The sequence below is a fragment of the Aquarana catesbeiana genome, linkage group LG03 (genome assembly GCF_042186555.1).
Source record: "Aquarana catesbeiana isolate 2022-GZ linkage group LG03, ASM4218655v1, whole genome shotgun sequence".
NCBI lineage: Eukaryota > Metazoa > Chordata > Amphibia > Anura > Ranidae > Aquarana > Aquarana catesbeiana.
Genome location: NC_133326.1, coordinates 40,890,599 through 40,912,356, shown reverse-complemented (window position 1 = coordinate 40,912,356; position 21,758 = coordinate 40,890,599). Strand labels below are relative to the sequence as shown.

The 21,758-nt window shown below is 43.9% G+C and overlaps 1 protein-coding gene across 1 annotated transcript in view; it reads right to left on the bottom strand.

Moving 5' to 3' along the window:
• MRPS11 (mitochondrial ribosomal protein S11) overlaps positions 1-21,758 on the bottom strand; it is a 67,712-nt gene extending 45,954 nt beyond the window's left edge. The window contains exons 1-3 of the mRNA XM_073618432.1: positions 21,619-21,758; positions 13,412-13,513; positions 6,249-6,347 (exon numbers count right to left, since the gene is read on the bottom strand). Of these exons, the coding sequence (XP_073474533.1) occupies positions 6,249-6,347; positions 13,412-13,513; positions 21,619-21,674 (257 nt within the window). The 5' untranslated portion in view covers positions 21,675-21,758. The remainder of the gene's footprint in view (positions 1-6,248; positions 6,348-13,411; positions 13,514-21,618) is intronic.

Below are 21,758 nucleotides of genomic sequence, written 5' to 3'. Positions count from 1 at the left end.
ATGTTTAGGTCTTAGAAGCACGTTAATTGTGCCAGTAATAACTAAGGGATTGCAAACTGGAGGCTCACGTTTGTGGGGTTGGAATCTCTGTGTTCTGGAGTCATTGCTGCATTCGTTACATTGCACGCCAATAGTTAGATTAATCCTTAGGCCCCAACAGACAGGCTAATCTGTCATTAGGTAGCCCAGTAAGCCTCGTGTGTTTCACTATTGATAGCAATATGTACCAACAGTAATAGAAGCAAGCAGAGTAGGGAAAAAAAGAAATAAATAAAAATCTTGTTCTGAGCTTACAAATTCTGGGAAGTTTCATATGTAAAATTGAGCAATAAAGCGACTCTTTGTGACCTTTGTCATAAGTTGGAAAGTTGAAAACTTGGAAGGTTGTATACCCATACAAAGACCCTCTCAGTGCAATGGCATACAAGCAGAGGATCAAAAGGACCGCTACTTGACCTGTGCAATAGCAGCTATGGACCACTTTTTAAAATCTTCTCAGCTGCCTGCCTTGACACCTAAATCCAAGAGGGTGCTCACAATCTCTTCCAGCAGCCAGCATAATGTCACTGCAGGAGCAGAGAGTCCTCACAGCTTGCAGACACTGCATACCTTTGCGCTCCTGGTGAACAACCTCTCTTTGGGTCTTCCACACATACCCACTCTATCACCAGCAGGCAACTCAGAAGACCATGACCAGGACCCAAAACACACAAGGTGCAACACTTCCACCAGAACACAGAGGCAATGGATCTCCCCATCTCATCATCAGGTCCTGCTTCACCTACAACCCCTGTCCAGAAGACAAAAGCACTTGCCATGTCTGGTGAGCAAACACTGTGGGCCCCAACAGTGGCGGCTGGTGGGTTCTTCTTTTGGGGGAGCGGCAAACAAATTCCCCCCCCCCCAGCGGCAATGAAACAGAACCCTCCACGGGTGGTCTGGAACTTACCCGTTCGTGTGGTGGGGCTGTGGTGTCCTCTCCTGGAGTGCGGGCAGTGGCCACGGCGGCTTTTGTGTCCGCTCCTCCAGCTTTCTCCGCCGTGTGTCTCCTCTTCCGCCAAAGCGCTAGGCATCCGATAGAATCCCACAGACCTGTCTCCTGATTGGTGGGGAGGAACTTAGTGTGATAATAGCGAAGAGTCATTCGCTTATCGTCACACAACTGGGTGGGCTCAGAGTACAGTGCTCTGCTCTATGGATGGGCCGCCACTGGGCACCAATAAAATCACTGCTCTTCAGGGCAATCTGAGGTAAACCACGTCCAACAATAATCTCTGACCTAGGACACCAAGCTGTCTACTCTAGAACAAGAAATAGGCCCCTTTCACACCACCGCTTCTAAAATGCACTATGCGTTTTTTAAAAACACATAGCGCGTTTTAATTGCTTTGCTTTGAAACAATAAAAAGTTGACAGAGGTTATAACATTCCCCTCGCTTCTGACAATGGGAAAAACTTTTTTTTTTTTTTTTTTTTTACACGAGACAGGAAGTGAAGAAATGTCTCCAACAGAACCTCGGACTGCTGTAAAATTACAATTTGCAAGAGCTTTAAAATATAGATAAAAGGCGCTCTTTTTTTTTTTACTTTGGATAGAATGAAGAGGGATTAGAACACCTTTCAGTATCTTTTGCTGTCTGTGCCCCCCCCCCCCCGTTGGGGAGATTCACCCTCTTTTTTTGTCCTGTTTATCATCATCATTGAAAGCGAAAGAAAGTCCAACATTTTGGGTTGTTCCCTGGACAATAATAAAGGGGAAATCTTCCAATGGGGACTCTAGTTCTGGAGACTCTGGTGACAAGCAGGGATTGCATCATTCTGGAGGGATTTCCTCCCACTTCCTGATTTGGCTATGAAACATGAAGTGAAGTCTCCCCAATCAGAGACAGATGGTTCTCCTTTAAAGGCTAAGTTCACCTTTGTTCACCATTTTTTTTCTAAATTCCAGCTCCCCTATGTACCATTATAGCATTCATGTACTTTTTTGCAAAAATATCAAAGCTTTCCATAAAATCTACAGACACGTACCTTACTGTCCTCCATCCATGTTTCCAAACGTATCTATTGCTTATGTCTTACGTCCTCTCAGACTGTAGGTCGTGACACAGGAAGGAGTTGACCAGCTGACTTCATTAGCACACACCCTGCATTATCTACCTACCCATTCCCAGGTGCACATTTTTTAAATGAGATGCAAATCAATCAGTGTAAAAAGTATAGAGCGCTCCATAGCAAGGTAGACAAACGTCTTTAGAATAGCTCACTTCCTTCTCCTGCCCAGGACTACATGTCCCATGAGGCATTGCTCCTCACACAGTCACAAGTTCTCAGGCACTTATTGCTGCAATGTAAACAAATCATGCATTTTGTATGTAGGCCAACTAATCAGCTGACCAACTAATCGATTATGAAAATAGTTGCCATTTACACAGATGGCAAAAGAAAAAAAAATGATATTATATATACACACAATGTTGATTTTAACCTTTCCCTACTGTATACAAAAAGTTTTAGCTTTAGCTGTTTTTTTCACTTCAAACTCAAACATCCTGGTATGCAAATATGAACCTAAACAGTGTCATGACCAAATTTACGTACAGATGATACGGCTAAACTGCAAAAGACAGCCGGTTAAAACTGATAAGCAGGAACATTTCCAGACACAGATCTTCAAAATCTGAGATTGTGCCTAGAAGGTGAAGATTTTATACATTTCCATTAGTATAAAGAAAAATAAAAAAGGAAGAGAAAGATGAAAAAGTGGTATAGATCAGGGGTCGTCAACCCCCGGTCCCCGTCCCACTACCAGGCCGTGGCACTTCTGCAGCCGGGCCGCGAGTGTGGGCCCCGCCAGTAAGAGACATGCTAGGCTGCCTGCATAAGAAAGCTGGGTGGATGGAAGAAGCGAGTGGGCGGGCAAGCAGAGATAATATCTCTCTCCGCCCCCCGCATCACCGCTCTTCCGCCCTTAAAGCCAGTGCTCCGTCTCAGTGTCGGAGGTGCGGCGGGGAGCCGAGAGATGACATCCTCTCATACTGCCCGCCCCGCATCACCACTCTCATGCAGCTCTTCGCTGTGTGAAAACAGATTCTGTTCAGCGGTGCAGATTGCCTGCCCCCCCCCCCCAGACAGCTAATCAGGAATGGCAGAAGGGTGGAGCCAGAGAGTGACAGCCAGAGGAGTCCTGGACCCTCCCTCTGCCAGGTGAGACTGGCTGCAGCATGAGGAGGGAGACACCCTGTGGCATCCAGAGGGACGATCCCACAGAGATATGACATCATCAGTGACAGGTGTGTTGTGTGTGGGAGTACAGGTGGGGTGTGCTGGGACTTGTAGTTCACCCCCTCAGCTGTCTGCCTGACAAACCACAAGGGGCGCTCCACTCACTCCGCATCTGGCGACAGGCAACATGGCAAGTGACATTCCGCATCTGGTGGCAGGCAGCGTGGCAAGTGACTATCCACATCTGGTAGCAGGCGACGGTGGCAGGTGACGCACTCAGGGCTCCCACTGACTCTACATTATGGCGAGTTGAACTATTCCATTTATTACTACAATGTAATAATAGATATAATGCGCTTCAATCACCCTGACACCATATCAAGCATGGTGCCGGGATGATTGAAGCGCTAACAGCAGCCATTGCCCGCGACCACCCCTCACCGGTCCCCGGTGACAAAAAGGTTGGGGACCACCGGTATAGATAATTTTTTTAAAGTGTCATTAAACACCCAGCTTTGAAAAGCTCTCATTACATGCTATACAGTTAGTCCCCTACTTAGACAAGTTCTGTTCCGGGAGCTCATCATAAGTTCAACAAAGATCAGTGCTTGCAGATAAAGGCCGAGGGCGCCAATTAGTGTGTTCTGGTGGGGGAAGCGCCCCTGTCAGAACACAATAGCATAGCTGTGGAGATCGCTGCCCCAACATTGCTTGTGTTGGTACAGCGATCTGTCAGTTTTTTTCATTCAGCCCGCTGGGGGCTGAATAACACATTCGCATCTTTGAAAGTTCGCAACTCAAAAAGTTCGTATGTAGGGGGACTTACTGTATAACAGAGTGTGCATTCTCACAAAAGTCACTAAAGCATTCATTTTCAGTAGAGTGAAATATATCGATTGATCCTGCCATCGGGATCTTTTGTTTACATGTAAAAATGTGTATTTGTTGCTAGAGAATTAGTCAGAACCCCCAAACATTATATATTTTTTAAAGCAGAGACCCTAGAGAATAAATTGGTGGGTTTTGCAATTTTTTTATGTCACACGGTATTTGCGTGATTTGAATTTGAATGCAAAAAAAGACGAACAAACAAACAAAAAAAAAAAAAAAAAAAACACACAATACATAACACATTTTTTTTGTAAAATATAAAAGATGAGGTTATGCTGAGTAAATAGATACCAAACATGTCACGCTTTATATTTGCACACGCCTGTGCTACAGCAATATAAATTTCACTATCCATAGGCGACGCTTTAAAAACCTTTACAGGTCACCACATAAGATTTACAGAGGAGGTCTGGTACTAGTACCACTGTACATAATCTGACGTCCGCGGTGATACCTCACAGGTGCCGGATGATTGCTGTATGCGTACATGCAGGACAGATGCACGCGTTCCCCTTTGCATGGGAGCACAGGGGGGACGGTCAATTTTTTTTTACACTGTTGGACCACTTAACCACTTAAGGACCAGAAATATTTGGCCCCTTAATGACCAGGCCATTTTTTGCTATACGGCACTGCGTCGCTTTAACTGACAATTGCGGGGTCATGTGACGGTGTACCCAAACAAAAATTATGTCCTTTTATTAACCACAAATAGAGCTTTTTTTGCACTATAAAGAAAAGAGCGACAATTAGAAAAAAAAAAAACAATATTTTTTACTATAATACATATCCAAAATAAATAGCCTCTACAAAATAGGGGTTAGATTTATGGCATTATTATTTATTTTTTTTACTAGTAATGGACTCGATCTGCGCTGGACAGATCAGACACTTTTGACACATTTTTGTTTTGGAACCATTGACATTTATACAGCGATCAGTGCTATAAATATGCACTGATTACTGTGTAAATGTCGCTGGTAGGGAAGGGGTTAACTCTAGAGCGTGATCAAGGGGCTAAATGTGTTCCCTTGGACGTGTTTCTAATTGTGGGGGGTGGGACTGACTGGAGGAGAGAGATCGCTGTTCCTAATCACTATGAACAGCAGATCTGTCTCTCCTCCCGTGTCAGAACGGGGATCTGTCTGTTAACATTGACAGATCCTCGTTTTGGCTCTCTGTGGAGTGATCGTGGCTGCCAGCCATGCGCATCGGCTCCAGTGTCGGGCCTCCGCCAGCGAGCGTGCCATCTATCGCTCCTAAAGCGGGCAACGTACACCTACAGCGATTCGCCCAGGGGAGCCAACGTGCCGCAGTATGATGACGGTGGCTGGTCCTTAAGTGGTTAAATTATTTTTTTTTATTTATTGCGGTCACAAGGAATGTAAACATCCTTTGTGACAGCAATAGGAATGTGACAGGTACTCTTTATGGAGAGATCTGGGGTCTGCCCTTAAAAGCATTCAAAAAACAACAAGATCAGTGTTTTTAAATGCCATTGACTTTTTAAAAATGGCGCCGTTGACATTCGGGTAAATCGGAATTGTCAGGTCATCGTTCACTGGTTATCACAGCAGAGAGCTGATCAAAGCCGATCCCGGCTTAGTTAGGCTGTCCGGCCAGCCCACGGATGTGTCGGCTGATCGCTCGGGTCTCCCGGAAGGAACGGGAGAGCCCAAGCAAGTGAACCCCCCCCCCCGCCTGTGAAAGCAATCAAGTGGCTAGTTAGCCGCTAGGACTGCTTTTACAAGAGAGCTAACCAGGCCCTAAAAAAATGGTACCGGGGTTGTGCCTGTAGCTGCAAGCATCATCTCGGGATAACTGCTTGAACTCCAGCGAATGGTTAAACCATTCAACCATAGATCTCTCAGGGACTTTTGCTCTCAAGTTCTCAGCTGCACATATTACGACACAATCCCACTCACCCTGTTGGATATTTACTTCATTTTATATTATGGAGAACACAACAAAAAGTTTTTTTATGCATTTAGTAGGTGACCCAGCTCATCAGCCCTCACCTATAACGGATATATAACTTTTGGATTAATCCCTGAAATGTAGTAAAAGTAAACATTTTTAATTATAAATAGAATACAAATAGCCTTATTACTACGGATCGGGCAGTTCTCACTTACTTATTGTATGTGGCTTTTATATGGACAATTGGCAATTCTTCAAATTTTTTTCCATCCCATTGCAAAGTGCTGGACTCCCCAGGCATAGGCGGAACCAGGCTGTAAAAAAAAAAAAAAAAAACAAAAAACAAAAAAAAAAAAAAAAAAAAAACAGGTTATTTATTGTACTTAATAGCCAAATCACATTCACTTTAAAGTGGAACTTCACTCTTTCAATCAGCACTATTTTTAATCCTTATGTTGCTAGCATTAGTAAATAGACAGGTATATTATATTTATTTTACGCTTTTTTTTTTTTCTTTACATTTCTTCAGTTACTTCCTGGTTTCTTACCTAGGTACAGTGGATATAAAAAGTTTACACACCCCTGGTAAAATGTCAGGTTTCTTGTGATGTAAAAAAAAAAAAAATGTGACAAAGATAAATCATTTCAGAACTTTTCCCACCTTTAATGTGACCTATAAACTGTACAACTCAGTTGAAAAACAAACTGAAATCTTTTAGGTGGAGGGAAGTAAAAATAAAAAAATAAAAATATGGTTGCATAAGTGTGCACACCCTTAAACTAATACTTTGTTGAAGCACGTTTTGATTTTATTACAGCACTCAGTCTTTTTGGGTATGAGTCTATCAGTATGGCACATCTTGACTTGGCAATATTTGCCCACTCTTCTTTGCAAAAACACTCCAAATCTGTCAGATTGCGAGGACATCTCCTGTGCACAGCCCTCTTCAGATCACCCCACAGATTTTCAATCGGATTCAGGTCTGTTCAGAATTAAGCAACCACAATCAAACTCATTTTAAATAGAAGTCAGTACACATCTGCTGTCATTTGAAGTGCCTCTGATTAACCCCAAATAAAGTTCAGCTGTTCTCATAGGTCTTTCCTGACATTTTCTAAGCTGCGTCCTACAGCAAAAGCCGTGGTCCGCAGAGAGCTTCCAAAGCGTCAGAGGGATCTCATTGTTAAAAGGTATCGATCAGGAGAAGGGTACAAAAGAATTTCCAAGGCATTAGATATACCATGGAACACAGTGAATACAGTCATCATCAAGTGGAGAAAATATGGCACAACAGTGACATTACAGAGAACTGGACGTCCCTCCAAAATTGATGAAAATACGAGAAGAAAACTGGTCAGGGAGGCTGCCAAGAGGCCTACAGCAACATTAAAGGAGCTGCAGGAATATCTGGCAAGTACTGGCTGTGTGGTAGATACGACAACAATCTCCCGTATTCTTCATATGTCTGGGCTATGAGGTAGAGTGGCAAGACGGAAGCCTTTTCTTACGAAGAAAAACATCCAAGCCTAGCTAAATTTAGCAAAAACACATCTGAAGTCTCCAAAAAGCATGTGGGAAAATGTGTTATGGTCTGATGAAACCAAGGTTGAATTTTTTGGCCATAATTCCAAAAGATATGTTTGGCGCAAAAACAAAATCACCAAAAGAACACCATACCCACCGTGAAGCATGGTGGTGGCAGCATCATGCTTTGTGGCTTTTTTTCTTCAGCTGGATCAAGGGCCTTAGTCAAGGTAAAGGGAATGTGAACAATTCCAAATACCAGTCAATATTGGCACAAAACCTTCAGGCTTCTGCTAGAAAGCTGAACACGAAAAGCAAAATTCATCTTTCAGCATGACAACGACCCAAATCATACATCCAAATCAACAAAGGAATGGCTTCACCAGAAGAAGATTAAAGTTTTGGAATGGCCCAGCCAAAGCCCAGACCTGAATCCGATTGAAAATCTGTGGGGTGATCTGAAGAGAGCTGTGCACAGATGTCCTCGCAATCTGACAGATTTGGAGTGTTTTTGCAAAGAATAGTGGGCAAATATTGCCAAGTCAAGATGTGCCATGCTGATAGACTCATACCCAAAAAGACTGAGTGTTACATAGTTTGTAAGGTTGAATAAAAGAAATCAGTCCATCCAGTTCAACCTGAGTGTGGGTGCGGATCTACAAACGTCCCTATTTATTTAAGGTACCCATATAGCACCGTCAATTTACGCAGGACTCCACACATACATCGCACACTCACATTGGTCCCTGCCCACAATCCAAGGTCCCCAACTCACATTCATATACTGGGTCCAATTTTGTGCTGTAAATAAAATCAAAAGGTGCTTCAACAAAGTATTAGTTTAAGGGTGTGCACACTTATGCAACCATTAGTTTTACTTCCCTCCACCTAAAAGATATCAGTTTATTGTTCAATTGAGTTGTACAGTTTATAGGTCACATTAAAAGGTGGAAAAAGTTCTGAAATGATTTATCTTTGTCTCATTTTTTACATCACAGAAACCTGACATTTTACCAGGGGTGTGTAGACTTTTGAAATCCACTGTAAATGATGCCATACATCCCATGAATCTTCAGGTGGGGAGTAGGGATTTTTCTTAGCTAAATACTCCTGCCTGCACACCGGAGCTAAGGGCAGATGGATTTCAAAAAGCAAATACTACAGGAGTTTACTCAAAATGGCTGTGGCCAGAAATACTAGGGGGATGTTGTTCAAAGTGATTTCTTAACAAAATAAAGCATTGAGAAATGGATGGATTGGGGGGGGGGGGGGGATGGAGAAGAAGAGTTTGCTTTGAGTATTAAAAATGAATGAAAGAGGGTTTTCAGTTTATGGTGCTCGGATCTAGTGCAGTTTCGCTTTAAAGTGGCTATAAAGGCTGAAGGTTTTTTTTTACCTTTAGGCATTCTCTGCATGAAGATAAAAAAAAAATCCTTCAGTGTGCAGCTCCCCCCTAATGCCGCGTACACAGACTGGTCCGACGGACTATCTGACGGACTTTGGGCGGACTTCCAACAGACTTGCCTACATACGATCACACCAAAGTCCGACGGATTTGTACGTGATGACGTACACCGGACTAAAATAAGGACGTTTATAGCCAGTAGCCAATAGCTGCCCTAGCGTCGGTTTTCGCCCGTCTAAAGTCCGTCAGATTTTCGACCGAAAAAGTCCGCTGCAGGTCCGATAAAGCCCACACACGGTCGGATTGTCCGCCGGACTCGGTCCGGTCGAAAAGTCACGGCATAATACTTACCTAGGCTCGATCTCAATATGGTTGTTGCATACATGCTGGGACTGCGATTGTACATATTGTACATTTTATATTGATGCACATGGTAGTAGCTTTTAAGGTTTTATCACCCCCCCCCCCCCCAAAAAAAAAATTTTTAAAAACAAAACAAAATAAAAACAAAAAAAAGCACAACGTTGAATTGTGATTTTAATTACATTTACATAAGGATATTTGTGAATAAGACACAAAGACTTATGCACAAGGATTTTATTTTTTTATATATGTATTTTTGTAAAACTTAGAATTAATGCATGTATATAAAAGTAGAGCTGCACGATTGCGGATAAAATGAGAATCACAAATTACTTTTTTTTTTCTTTAAAATTCATTGAAGTGTATTTTTTCCCCAAAAATTGTGCATGAAATACCGCTGCGCAAATACAGTGTGACATAAAATATTGCAATGACCACCATATTATGCTTTAGGGCGGAGGAGTGGAGGGGCGATGACTGTCAGGGAGCAGAGGAGAAGGAGGAGAGAGGAGAAGGAGGACACCTCCTCACTGGGCGGCACAGACCGGGGGGCTGGGAGACGCCCTCTGCCCACTACAGGATATAGAACTCCTTGCTCGTCTTTCAGAGGACTACAGGGGGGCGTGTCAGACCGCTGGCTGAGCTGAGGAGAAGGATAGCAGCCAGCAGTCTTACAAACAGGAAGTCAGCTGGCAATAACATTTTTTCAGCAAATTCAGCAGCCTATTTCAGAGAAACTACAAAGCTTAGAAGAACATGGATGGCAAAGTTGGTGAAGGTAGGAGATCAGCAACAAGGACATAGAAAAAAAATTTTGGCCGGATTTCTGCTTTAAGTGGTTAAACTGACCTCATTTACAGACCAAAGTTCATGCCTTTGATCTAAAAAAAAAAAACTCAAATGATATAATGTTTTTTTTTATTTCAGCGCTGAGCAATGTTGTCATAAATGTTGCCGTTGTTCTATCGAATAGTGCATGCCTGTTGGAAAATGCCTCCGACAGTCTGCGCATGCGCAAAGTTGACGTCACGCCAGCTGCTCAACATATCAGCTGGCGTGACGCTGTGTCCTGCACATGCGCAGATTGTCTGATGCATTATCCGAGGGGATGCACTTTGATAGAACACCAGCTTTTTTTTTTCTTTGACAGCTCTGAGCAGAGAATGGCGCTGCACTTGCTACATGAATCATGGAAATACCGGATTAAAATCGTGAGGGGGGGTTGAATTGAGATGATTTTTTTTAACGATTAATCATGCAGCTCTAATATAAAGTAGTGCTGCATCCTTTATTATAAGGATTCATTAGGGTTTGCGGGAACACAAGTAGATGCCTGCAGAAACTTATCTGAATGCACATTAAATTTAAATATAAGATCAGATTTATTACATGTATCAACGTCAAGATCTTCTAAAGATGACACAAAGGTTATAATCCACTGTGTTCTCATTTACTTAAAAGTACAAACAGAGATTAAAGTGATTTTAATCTGTTGAGCTCCAGAAGGTCCCCCCCCCTTCATGAACAGAGCATTTTTTGCTATTCAGAACTGCGCAACTTTTAACTGGTAATTGCACGGGCATGCAACGATGTACCCAAACTAAATTTATATCATTTTTTTCACACAAACAGAGCTTTCTTTAAATGAAAAAAAAAAAAAAACACTTGTTACTTTCTGCTGTAAAACATATCCAATTTAAAAAAAAAAACATTTCTTCATAAATTTAGGCCAAAATATTCTACTACAGGTCTCTGGTAAATAAATAAAAAAAAATCCAGATAAGTGTATATTGATTGGTTTGCCTGAAAAGTATAGTTTCTACAAACTATGGTATATATACCCAATTGAGCTCTTTGCAATTTTTCCTGAAGATTTGCATTTAATAAAATTGCACAAGTATCATTCATGTGAAACAAACATTTGCAACCATCACCTTTTTATTCTACAGGGCCTCTGCTTTCAGAAAATATATAATGTTCTGGGGGTTTAATTAATTTTATTGCCAAAAATTAAGATTTTTACATGTATGTAAAAATGCCCTGGAGCCAAATTTTGATTAATTATTTCTTTTATTTATACTAGTAATAGCGGTGATCAGCAACTTATAGCGGGACTGCGATAGTGCGGTGGGCAATCTGATGCTGGTGGGAAACTGATTATCTGCCAGTGACACTAATCCAGTGATCAGTGATAATACTATACCCGGTCAAGGTACTAATGACACTGGCTGGGAAGGGGTTAACATTTAAGCCGATCAAGGGCCTAAATGTGTGCCTAGCAATGTTAATGGTGTACACGTTGTTAATTCCAGCTTTGCAGAAAGAAATAAAAAAACAGCACATCGGCGCTGTCTGTAGAGACCCCTGTGTTGTTTGCCTACACAGCGCTCTCTTCGCTCATTTGCTCAGCCGATCAGTGGGTCCCGGTCATAAATCATTAACTGGGACTTGCTGATCGACTTGTGCTGCAGCAAATGACAGCACAGTCGTCGGCAGGGAACTGTGATCGCTGTGTCCTTCGGACACAGTTGATCAGAGTCAAAAGCCAATCACAGCTGTATACAGAATTTGCCGGTTATCGGAACTCCTTTCCTGACACTATAAGCGTGTGAGGAGACATCTACACTGATAATCAGTGCAGCCCCAATCAGTGCTGCCAGTCAGTGGCCATCAGTGCTGTCAATCAGTGCAATCTATCAGCGCAGCCTCATCAGCATACATCAGTGAAGAAGAAAAATTACTTATTTAGAAAATTGTTTAAAGTTTTTTCAAAATGTTTTAGTTTGTTTAGCAAAAAAAAAAAAAAAAAAACCCAGTGGCGATTAAATACCACCAAAAGAAAGCTCTATCTGGCTTAAAAAGGTATTAAAATTTCATTTGGGTGCAGTGTTGTATGACCGCGCAATTGTCAGAGTGCGACAGCGCTGAAAGCTGAACATTGGCCTGGGCAGGAAGAAGGTGAAAGTGCCCAGTAGGCAAGTAGTTAAAGTGATTGTAAAGTCTTGTTTGTTTTTATTTGGTTGTGTTTTTATTATTTTTTAGGTAAAAATAACAAACATGTTACTCGAGTATAAGTCGACCCGAATATAAGGCGAGGCACCTAATTTTACCACAAAAAACAGTGAAAACTTATTGACTCGATTATAAGCCTAGGGTGAGAAATGCGCAGCTACTGTAAGTGGAAAAAAAGGGTCAACAATGCCCATTTGCAGCCATAGGTCCCCCGAACTTCAAACTCGGTAGTTAAGGGTTCCTAGATGCCCCCTAGCTGCAGCCAAAATTTGGGGTCTCTGGACCCAAAGGGTCCTGAAATGACATTGCTGCAGATGGACAAAGTTGACTGGCACCAAGTGGCCCCGAGATACGGGGCCCCAAAATCAGTTCGGAAAATGTCAAGCACTTCTGCAGCCGAGAATGACATTTACCGAACTACTTTGGGGCCCCATATCTCGGGGCCACTTGGTGCTAGGAACCCCAACTTTGGATATGTTATAGTGCTAGTTCCATTGGGTTTGCAAACCAAATTTGGAGTTCCTAACAGAGATACGGGGCCCCAAAGTCGGTTCAGAAAATGTCATTCTTTGCACCAGAAAAGTGCTTGACTCGAGTATAAGCCGAGGGGGGCACTTTCAGCACAAAAAACTGTGCTGAAAAACTCGGCTTATACTCGAGTATATACGGTATACTTGCCTCCTCTGTGCAGTGGTTTTGCACAGAGCAGCCCCGATCCTCCTCTTCTCGGGTCCCTCTTCTGTGCTCCTGGACCCTCCCACCTGCCGAGTGCCCCCACAGCAAGCAGCTTGCTATGGGGGGCACCCGAGCCGAGCCACAGCTCCCTGTGTCCATTCAGACATGAAGACGCCGCCCGCCCCCTTTCTCTTCTCCTTGGCTGACTGCACACAGTAGGTTTTTTATCTTAAAGCATAGAATGCATTAAGATAAAAAATACCTTCTGACTTTACAATCATTATAATATTTAATGCTACTTTCAATAAAAGGTGCAAACAGCGATCAAAACACTATTGGGAAGATGCCATTCCATGTACTCCATCATACCTTCCCCATACTCAGTATTAGAGGGTTACCTGTGCTTTGAGACCCTTTCATCGGTGTTGACATCACTTGCGGTATTCTGACATCTTTGCGCACTCACAAGTAGAGTTCGGCACCAGGAACTTTTTATGGCTCTGAGTACAAACAGGGAAAAATCAGTTACTAAAAATAATCCAACTAACCATATAGAAGGTGAAATGCAGGTATAGTGACATCTTTCACAGGGATTGTTATCGATAATCTCCCCCATCACACACATGAAATAACAAACGTGAACAAAAAGGCAGATAATGATTACTACACTAATCCTCAAATCACTGTCCAGAGCCAAAGGACCCTGAAGGGCATGATGGGAAATGAGTGACTGAGGGAGGACCAACATGGCGGCGCAGGACCAGGACTGCGGCACCTGATCAGCGGATGAGGGCAGAACAACACTGAATATCTGAATCCAGGACAACACTGCATGACAGATGAGCGGAACTTGTACCTATAATAAGACTTACCTATTGGTACTGTAAAGATCTTGTAAATGTTCGCCGTTCAGGAGATATTTTCTGTGTTTTTGCGCCAATTATATCATCAGTGCATGCGATGTGAAGAAATGCCCCCCCCCCCCATGCCGTTTCTTCATGAGCGAGTGCCATGACTGGCGGCTCCCACGCGCATGTCATCACGCGGCTCCGGCCAGTCACAGAGCCGGAGTCCGCGGCCCCGGAAGGAAAGGTAGAGGGATCGACATTGATGCGGCCTGCAACGGGGACGTAGCGGGCTTCGTTTGTAAGGATGTGTTACATAATGTGCTAGTACGCAATGCATACTAGCACATTATGCTTTTAGTTAAGCAGGGGCAAAGGAAGGAAGTAAAACCCCAAACGCATATGTAAATGCCGTTCGAAACACACATATGAGTTATCGCCACGAACATTAGCGTGAGAACAATAATTCTAGTGCTAGACCTATTCTGTAACTCTAAACATGTAACCTGTAAAAAAAAAAAAAAAATAATTAAAACGTCACCTATGGAGATTTTGAAGCACCGAACTTTGGTGCCATTCCACAAGTGTGCGCAATTTTAAAGCGTGACATGTTAGGTATCTATTTACTCTGCATAACATCATCTTTCACGTTATACAAAAAAATTGGGGTAAATAGTTTTTTTTTTTTTTTTTTTTTAATTCTTGAAAAAGTGTTTTTTTTCCCCAAAAAATTGTGTTTGAAAAATTGCTGAGCAAACACCATGTGACATGACAAATTGCAGAGATCACCATTTTATTCTTTAGGGTCTCTACTGAAAATAAATAAATTAAAAGAAAGGTATATAAAAAAGAAAAAAAAAAATGTTTGGAGGTTCCAAGTAATTGTTTAGCAAAAAAAAAAAATTATGATTTTTACATGTAGGGGAGGAATGCCAGAATTGGCCCAGGATGGATATGGTTAACCCCTTCACGTTGACCATATGCAAATATGTGGCTTCACTTTTTCCGTATCTCCCTTTGTGCTGGAAGCGCGCCGCACAGTGCACACCCAGTACAGAGACCAGGGTCTCACCGAGAGCTCCAGGCCCCATTCTAACGATCGAGACCCGGAACGTCCGATTCCGGGTCACCCGAGTCTTGTGATCACCTCAGATTGGCTATCACAGTGATCAGTCACCGTGAAGCCCGCCCCCATGATTTCTGTCTCTGTGAATGGACGAGACAAATACATTGTATCTTTCTTTGTTCCTGCAGAGATAGAAAAATCAAAGTGTGTACAGAAAAAAATTAAAATAAATAATATTTAACCACTTGCTTACTGGGCACTTAAACCCCCCTCCTGTCCAGACCAATTTTCAGCTTTTAGCGCTGTTGCATTTTGAATGTCAATTGTGCGGTCATACAACACTGTACCCAAATTAAATTTTTATCATTTTTTCCCCATAAATAGAGCTTTCTTTTGGTGGTATTTGATCACCTCTGCAGTTTTTATTTTTTGTTAAATAAATTGAAAAAGACCGAATTTAAAAAATAAAAAATTATATATTTTTTATATTTTGTTATAAAATTTTGCAAACAGGTAATTTTTCTCCTTCATTGATGTACGCTGATGAGGCGGCACTGATGGGCACCGATAAGTAGCAGTGATGAGCACCGATAGGTAGCAGTGATGAGCACCGATAGGTAGTAGTGATGGGCACCGATAGGTAGTAGTGATGGGCACCGATAGGTAGTAGTGATGGGCACCGATAGGTAGTAGTGATGGGCACCGATAGGTAGTAGTGATGGGCACCGATAGGTAGTAGTGATGGGCACCGATAGGTAGTAGTGATGGGCACCGATAGGTAGCAGTGATGAGCACCGATAGGTAGCAGTGATGGGCACCGATAGGTAGTAGTGATGGGCACCGATAGGTAGTAGTGATGGGCACCGATAGGTAGCAGTGATGGGCACCGATAGGTAGTAGTGATGGGCACCGATAGGTAGCAGTGATGGGCACCGATAGGTAGTAGTGATGGGCACCGATAGGTAGCAGTGATGGGCACCGATAGGTAGCAGTGATGGGCACCGATAGGTAGCAGTGATGAGCACCGATAGGTAGCAGTGATGGGCACCGATAGGTAGTAGTGATGGGCACTGATGGGTGGCAGTGATGGGCACCGATAAGTAGCAGTGATGAGCACCGATAGGTAGCAGTGATGGGCACCGATAGGTAGCAGTGATGGGCACTGATTGCTTACACTGATGGCAGCACTGCTAGGTGGCACTGATTGGCACCACTGGTGGGCATTGATAGGTGGCACTTGTGGGCACTGGCAGGTGGCAATGACAGGTGGCACTGGCAGGCTCAGATGAGGCATATGTGCCTCCTTCCTCTTCGGGACCGATGTCCCTTTAACAGAAGCTGGTGATCTGCTTTTTTTTCTCCTCGCGCTGTCAGCGTGAGGAGAAAACGAAACCTATTACCGAGCTTTTGTTTACATCATGTGATCAGCTGTCATTGGCTGACAGCTGATCACATGGTAAGGGGCCGGGATTGGACCCTTACTCGGATCTGTGATCACCCAAGTCTCCGTGACTCGGTGATCACAACGCCCGCACCGCACGCTCTGCAGGGTGTGCGCGGTGCGCGTGCACAGGGGAGGACGTCCCATGATGGCCTCCCGCAAATTGAGGTCCGCGCTGTGGCCGTCATTCGGGTATGGCCCGGACCTCAAGTGGTTAAAAAAAAAAGAAAAAAAAAAGCACTAGATCAAGGTTTGTTCTAGGTCAGCCCAGGGTTAGTGTTTGGGTTAAGATCGGGGTCAAGGTCAGTATTTTTTTTTCCACAGGATTTTTTTTTCTTAAATTAGTATCATTGTGTTTTAGGCAGGATAAGAAAAAAAAAAATGTGCACTATTGTTTCTGGGTACATACAACAAACATACACATATGTGGTCAGGAGAAGGCACATTTATGTTGGGTTGTTCTTTGATGGTAGGTTAGGGTAGTAGCAAGAAAAAAAAAAAAATCAGGAGATGTCCATTACCATTTACCACCAAATGAATAAAACAAGGTATAATCCATCTGGATGCACACAGTAGTTGTGATGATATGTGAAGTTTTACTATGTCAAAGTTGCAAAACTGTGCTTAGGCATTTACATTTGTTTTACCCTTAGGCTCGGTTCACACTGGGGCGACTTGGGATCCGACTTGTACGCCCTCAAGTCGCCCCAAGTCGCCCCAGAAATAGTTTTGATGGGAGTTAACGCTAGTGTCTTAATAGACACTACTGAAGTCGCTCCGACTTCAGAGCGTACTCCCTGTATTACTTTGATCCGACTTGGTAGGCGACCTGTACCATAGAAATCAATGGAAGTCGCCTCCAAGTCGGATCTCTCTGTAAAGTCAAGCGACTTTGCAGGGAAAACCCCTCCCTCCCCCCCTCCCTCCCAGAGAGCTGATTGGCCACAGGCAAAGTCGCCTGTCATGGAGGCGACTTCAAGTCGCCTCGTAATTTGCCGAAGTCGCGTCGGAGTTGCGTCGAAGTCGCGTCGAGGTCGCGTCGAAGCCGCCGTGCAAAGTCGCGCTAAAGTCGTGTTGCCCATGTGGGAACCGACCCTTAGACACAAAGGGGTCAAAGAAACAGGCTAAAAAAAAAAAAAAAATGTAAAAGTGTCCCAATGTGCATGTCGGTCCGGTGTTCTGTCAGATCAGCCAACAGAAGTGTCGTTCCGTCAGCTGCGCATACGTTCCATCGTTACCAGCTTTGCTAATCTGACCTGCAGTCAGAAGGCGGACATCTTACTACACCCAGCTACGTCTTGCATTCCACAGTAATTTTAGCAAAAAAGTGAGTATATAATAAATAAATATAGTATGTTCACATCTGTGATGCTGTTTGGATGTCAGCAGTAGGAAGGTGGCGGAGGCCATCTTGGTACACCCCGCACTGCTCAGCGCTAAACCTTTAGGCTTTCAACTTTAACCACGTGCTTACTGGGCACTTATACCCCCCTTCCTGCCCAGGCCAATTTTCAGCTTTCAGCGCTCTCACACTTTGAATGACAACTGCGGGTCATGCAGCACTGTAGCCAAATGAGATTTTTATAATTTTTTTTTTTTTTTTAAACATATAGAGCTTTCTTTTGGGGGCATTTATTCACCACTGGGGTTCTTAATTTTTATAAAACAAACAAACAAAAAAAAAAAACAGTTTTCATAGTTTGTTAATTTTTTTTTTCAAACAGGCAGCACTGACAGGAATCAATGATGGGCACTGACAGGCAGCACTGATTGGAAGCACTGACAGGCAGCACTGATTAGAATCACTGATTAGAATCACTGACAGGCAGCACTGATTGGAATCACTGATTAGAAACACTGACAGGCAGCACTGATTGGAATCACTGACAGGCAGCACTGATTAGAATCACTGACAGGCAGCACTGATTAGAAGCACTGATTAGAAGCACTGACAGGCAGCACTGATTGGAATCACTGACAGGCAGCACTGATTGGAATCACTGATTAGAAACACTGACAGGCAGCACTGATTGGAATCACTGACAGGCAGCACTGATTGGAATCACTGATTAGAAGCACTGACAGGCAGCACTGATTAGAAACACTGACAGGCAGCACTGATTGGAATCACTGATTAGAAACACTGACAGGCAGCACTGATTGGAATCACTGACAGGCAGCACTGATTAGAATCACTGACAGGCAGCACTGATTAGAAGCACTGATTAGAAGCACTGACAGGCAGCACTGATTGGAATCACTGATTAGAAACACTGACAGGCAGCACTGATTGGAATCACTGACAGGCAGCACTGATTGGAATCACTGATTAGAAACACTGACAGGCAGCACTGATTGGAATCACTGACAGGCAGCACTGATTGGAATCACTGATTAGAAGCACTGACAGGCAGCACTGATTGGAATCACTGACAGGCAGCACTGATTGGAATCACTGACAGGCAGCACTGATTGGAATCACTGATTAGAATCACTGACAGGCAGCACTGATTGGAATCACTGACAGGCAGCACTGATTGGAATCACTGACAGGCAGCACTGATTGGAATCACTGACAGGCAGCACTGATTGGAATCACTGATTAGAAGCACTGACAGGCAGCACTGATTGGAATCACTGACAGGCAGCACTGATTGGAATCACTGACAGGCAGCACTGATTGGAATCACTGACAGGCAGCACTGATTGGAATCACTGATTAGAAGCACTGACAGGCAGCACTGATTGGAATCACTGACAGGCAGCACTGATTGGAATCACTGACAGGCAGCACTGATTGGAATCACTGATTAGAATCACTGACAGGCAGCACTGATTGGAATCACTGACAGGCAGCACTGATTGGAATCACTGACAGGCAGCACTGATTGGAGTCACTGACAGGCAGCACTGATTGGAGTCACTGACAGGCAGCACTGATTGGAGTCACTGACAGGCAGCACTGATTGGAATCACTGACAGGCAGCACTGATTAGAAGCACTGACAGGCAGCACTGATTAGAAGCACTGATTAGGGCTGCACTGATTATCAGGACACGGATGATCAGTGCCCTAATTATCAGTGTAGATGTCTCCTGTGTGGATTTGTCAGTTACCAGCTCTCCTCTCCTCACGTACTGTCAGTGAGTGGAAAAGAGTACCTACAACGCAGCACTGATGAGGCTGCACTAATGTGGTGGGCACTGCGGATATGCACTGGTGGGTACTGCTATGTGGGTGTGGAGTGTGCAGGACTGATGTCCCATTTACTCAGGCGTTAATCGGATTTTTTTCTTCTCCTCACACTGTCAGCTTGAGGGGGAAAAAAAAAAAAAGCAACTGATTACCGCCTCTGTTTACATCACGTGATCACTTGTCATTGGCTGACAGCTGATCAGGTGGTAAGGGGGCGGGATGGCCCTCTACTCTGATCTGTGATCAGCCGAGCAAACGGGGCGTTCTTGGGAGGACATTAGAGCTGCACGATTAATCGTTATCGCAATGTTTTCCCTGTTGTGATCTAGACAAAGTATTTCCCGATTCTTTTCATGCAGAGAATTCTCTCTGCTCTGCTAAAGCCGAAAGCCCTCAAAAGAAAGGGAAAAAAAAAACGGGCAGTCTGCCGAGAATCGCAACATTCTTTAGTAAACTTACATTTTTTTTTTCTTTTAAAGTCAGCAGCTACAAATACTGCAGCTGCTGACTTTTAAAATAAGGACACTTACCTGTCACAGGGTCCAGCGATGTCGGCACCCGAGGCCAAACCGTTGCACGGCTCTCGGGTGCTGCCACCGCCATCTTCGGTATGGGAATCAGGAAATGAAGCCTTGTGGCTTCACTTCCCGGTTCCCTACTGCTCATGCGCGAGTCGCGCTGCGCAATCCGAATGGTCCCCGCTGTCTCCGGGACCCGTGTGTGTCCCAGCAGACAGCGCAGGTGGGGACGGGAAGTGGCGTAGACTCCCGCGGTGATCTATGCCCGGAAGTGGGTGCAAATACCTGTATTATACAGGTATCTGCATCCCCCTCCCCCCCCCCGAAAGGTGCCAAATGTGACACCGGAGGGGGGGAGGGGTTCCGATAAGCGAAGGTTCAATTTTTTGTGTGAACCTCCGCTTTAAGTATAAACATTGTAACAATTTGTCTTTTAGATCAATGGAATACACTTTGGTGTGTAATTGAAGGAAGTTTAACCACTTAAAACACTAAACCTTTTCCTGACGTTTGTTGGTTTCAAGTTAAAGTCATTTTTTTTTTTTATAGAAAATTACTTGGAACCCCCAAACATATAACATACTCACACATTGCGTATATATATATATATATATATATTTTAGTAGAGACCCTAGAGAATAAAATGGTGGTTGTTGCAATATTTTATGTCACACTGTATTTGTGCAGCAGAGTTGTTCAAAGGCAATTTTTTGGGAAAAAAAAACACACTTTAATGAGTTTAAAAAATCTAACCAGTCAAGTTAGCCCAATTTTTTTATTTTTTTTGTATAATGTGATAGATCATCTCTAGAGGACGTCTCTGGACGCCCTCCTGGCTCTTCAGGCTCGCACTGTAACCATCTTTTTCGGCTGTAACGCGGGCGGGAAGAGGTTAAACATCCAAACAGCGTCACAGATGTGAACATACTATATTTATTTCTATACACTCACTTTATTGCTAAAGCTACTCTGAAATTCAAGATGTAGCTGGGTGTAGTAAGATGTCCGCCGCCTTCTTCTGACTGCAGGTGTCCTGTCAGATGAGCAAACCTGGTAGCGGTGGAACGCGCGTGCGCGGCTGATGGAAGGACACTTCCCTTCGCTGATCTGACAGAACACCGACACACATATGTAGAAGGTGATCACACAACACATGTGAGGGATCGCTGCAAATGTCTTTTCAATTTTGATAGAGAAGAGAGGGTTAGAACTCCTGACAGGTTTTTGCCATCTGTGTCCCCGTTGGGGAAGATTACCAGTCACTTCCTGTGCCATAACCAAAACAGGAAGTGGGAGGAAATCCCTGCGATGTGGTAATAAACCAGAACTAGTGTCCCCATTGGAAGATTTCCCCTCGCTTCCTGTTCTGGTGACAGCCCCAATGGGGACACAGATAGCAAAAATACCTGACAGGGGTTCTAACTCTCCCTTATTCCATCCAACATGGGAAAACCCAACACACAGTGCACGGCTGTCCAGTCTTATTAGATTCCTCCCACATATATATATTTGTATGTATACTGCCCTGCCCCCCACTCACCCACATGTCCTGAGCAGCCCCAGGGCCGCCGCCGCCCCCCACACCGCACCATTCATCTCTCCTGGTCCTGGGAGATCACACTGCAAGGTCACACGGGACAAACCATCCTACTACCCGGCGAGGGGGGAACCCCAAACATC